This window comes from Montipora capricornis, chromosome 12, assembly GCF_036669925.1.
Source record: "Montipora capricornis isolate CH-2021 chromosome 12, ASM3666992v2, whole genome shotgun sequence".
Taxonomy (NCBI): Eukaryota; Metazoa; Cnidaria; class Anthozoa; order Scleractinia; family Acroporidae; genus Montipora; species Montipora capricornis.
In genome coordinates, this window is record NC_090894.1 from 31,212,438 (window position 1) to 31,215,715 (window position 3,278).

General features: G+C 40.1%; 1 protein-coding gene across 1 annotated transcript; it reads left to right on the plus strand.

The window, feature by feature from the left end:
- Window positions 1-107: 107 nt before the first annotated feature.
- LOC138026556 (E3 ubiquitin-protein ligase TRIM71-like) lies at window positions 108-2,779 on the plus strand. The gene has a single exon (XM_068873947.1). The coding sequence runs from the start codon at window positions 138-140 to the stop codon at window positions 2,382-2,384; it is 2,247 nt and encodes a 748-aa protein (XP_068730048.1). The 5' UTR covers window positions 108-137; the 3' UTR covers window positions 2,385-2,779.
- The last annotated feature ends 499 nt before the right edge of the window (window positions 2,780-3,278 follow it).

Below are 3,278 nucleotides of genomic sequence, written 5' to 3' on the forward strand. Positions count from 1 at the left end.
TTAAAACACTTGACTTTATGCATTTTCATTGGTTAAGATCATAAACCAGACAACAACGAACCAAAGTCACAAGACCGTCACGTTAAACGTTTTGTTAGTTTGTTCAACACCGGAACTATACCTCTCTGCGTTTTATCATGGATATCAAAACGTTTCTAGACAACATTCATGAACACGTTTGTTGTCCTGTATGTATGACCAGGTTCACTAATCCAAAGCAGCTTCCTTGCTTACACAGTTTTTGCCTTCATTGCCTGCAAAGGATTCAACAAACGAGCGGAATTCGAGATACCATTTCGTGCCCCGAGTGCAGGCGAAACTTCAGGATCCCTGGAAACGGTGATTTCAACGTCTTTCCAACAAACTTTCGCATCAACAGTTTGTTGGATGCTTTGCCTGTCACAGAGTGCAATACGAGTGGCATCAAGTGTGGAAATTGCGAGAAAGCAAGCGGAGAATCTGCGTACTGCTTCACTTGTTGCTCGTTCTGGTGTGATCACTGCCTCCGTCTGCATAACGGGCTAAGGAGCAACAAAGAACATCACGTTTTGGCTTTGAGAGACTTTCGAGACGAAGACTTCGAGGAAATTTTAAAGCAGCCAACACTATGTGGAAAGAAAGGTCACGAGAAAAAAGAATTAGAGTTTTTCTGTCAGGTTTGCGAAATTACCATTTGCAACGCTTGTGCTTTACTAGAACACGAAGGTCACGCTAAAATTCTTTTGGAAGATGCCGCAAACGAGCGCAACTCGAGAGTCAAGGCAGCAATTGAATCGAAGAAACGAAGAGCGCTGGAGAAGATGACAAGAGTCGCGAAAATTGATGAAAACTGTATTTCGATTCAAGAACGAGCCGCGAGAGTGAAAAGTGACGTGCAGCAGTTTGCCGAGAGGTTCATTGCAGCCATTGAAGCGCAAAAGAATCACATCTTTGATGAGGTGGAAAACAAAGTGCGAGAATCGTTGCAGCTTCTGGGAGAGCAAAGGCACGAGATTGAAGAAGACGTGAAAATGCAAGAAACAGAAATCGAAAAAACAGAAATGATTTTAAAGCGAAGCACAAACGCTCAACTCATGCAGCCCCATGAATTTCTGGAAAAAATAGTTCAGGAAAAAGCTGAAGAAGAAGATTCAGGTAACTGCGACATCGAACATGTCACAGCTTTTGTCTTTAAAGGGAACGAAAAGTTATATGATGATCTAAAATTCCAACATATAGGCTGTTTTGAAAGTTTTACCACCAAAACTATCCCGAAAGACTCGAGCGCCGAGGGAAAAGGAACTCGCGAAGGAACTGTTGGACTTAAAGCCGAGATTGTTGTAACAACAAGGAACACACAAAAAGAACAATGTTACCAAGAACTTGATTGCGTGACATTGGAAATGAGAAATGGTGAAGGCCGTGACAGTGCGATCAAGACTCAAATACAAGATAACAAAGATGGTACTTACAAGATTAACTATTTTGCCAAAGAAACCGGAACATGTCAGGCATCCGTAAAAGTTAATGGAGAACATGTTCGTGGCAGCCCTTTTGAGGTTCAAGTCAAACGCAGACAGTTCAGACCCGTGTTATCCTTTGGACAGCGAGGTTCAGATGCTGGAATGCTTTCCAGTCCTTGGGGTGTGGCAGTGAATGACAAAGATGAAATTGCAGTGAGTGAGAGTGGTAACCACAGAGTACAGATATTTGCCAGTAATGGAACTCACTTAAAATCGTTTGGTAAAAAGGGTAATCAGCAGGGAGATTTTAACTTTCCTGCTGGGATAGCTTTTCATAATGATAAGATTATAGTGGTAGACACTATCAACCATCGAGTTCAACTGTTTAGTGATGAGGGTCATTATCTTAATCAGTTTGGAGGAGAAGGAAGCCGGGATCACCAGCTTCAGTTTCCTTATGGCCTGTCAATTGACAGTGGTGGAAACATTATTGTCGGTGATAAGAATAACAAATTAATCAAATTTTTTTCACTCGATGGTCGGTTTTTGCGCAGTGTCGGTACTGAAGGTTCTTTCATCTTTCCCTTGCGTTGTATCCAACAAGAGAACTATCTTATTGTGTCAGACTACGGTGGTCACTGTATAAAGGTTTTTAATAGGGAGGGAAAGTTTCTTTATAAATTTGGTAATAAGGGGAAAGGAGACGGGGAGTTCGAGAATCGTAGCAACCTGTCAGTTGACAGAGCAGGGCATCTGCTGGTTTGTGATTCAGCAAATCACCGAGTGCAGGTGTTTAAACTCAGCGGAGAGTTTGTAACTAAGTTTGGAGAAAAAGGGGCGGGGGCAGGAGAGTTCAATGTCCCATTTTCTACAGCAGTACTTAGCGATGGTAAAATAATTGTCACCGACTATTATAACCATCGTGTTCAGATTTTTGAATAGACGTACAATTTTTCCTTATTTTTTGTTACTTAGCGTCATCAACTAATTTTTTTAGTTGGTACTTGAAAAGTGAAATTACAATGAGAATATCTTCATTTGCATCGTTTTTAAAAGCAATATTGTAGTTTACACGATTTACGCGTAATTTTCTGAGATCTCTTAATTTTAAATATATTTGTATATTTGCGAATTGCATTGATCTCCACTATTAAAGACAAGCCAGTTTAAAGACTTTTAGCTAAGAATTGTTTCCCCTAAAACAAAAAACAAATTGCTACCATTTTAACCAACGGAGAGAGGTTGGCTTCTATATTAATTTATCAATGTTATGTTTAAACAAAAAAAGGCGTTTCGTAAACACCTCGTTTTGAGTTCTTATTAAACCGCTGTAAGCTCAGTATTGGTCAGTATATTTTATCGGTATATATTATACTTGTTAGAGAAAGAGATTATAACGCTAAGAGAGAATCCGACATGTAGTTCGACTACCGTGTAGTGCTTTTGCGGGGTTTAATTTTTGCGGATTTTGCAGATAGTACTTGATCCGCAAAAACAAGTTCCGTCATTAAGAGGGGTGTCTCGAAAACGAAGACGCTGAGCGCTTACCATTTGAATGGAATTTTCGGAAATTCCGGAGAGAATTCAAATGAAACGGTTCATCCAGGTGGATTGTTTTCGAAAAAAAGGTAATACCTTTCGAGGTATTCCCTTTTTCTCGCTTTGACCGGAATGCCCGAAAATTTCTGTACCATTTGTCCACAATTACAAGTGCCAGAGAAAATAGACCGCTTCATTTGTATTTCAACCGGAACAACCCGTTTTTCTGGCAAATGATACTGCCCATTCCCATTTTCTTTTTCTAAGTACAGAACATGCAGTACCATTTGTGGAAAC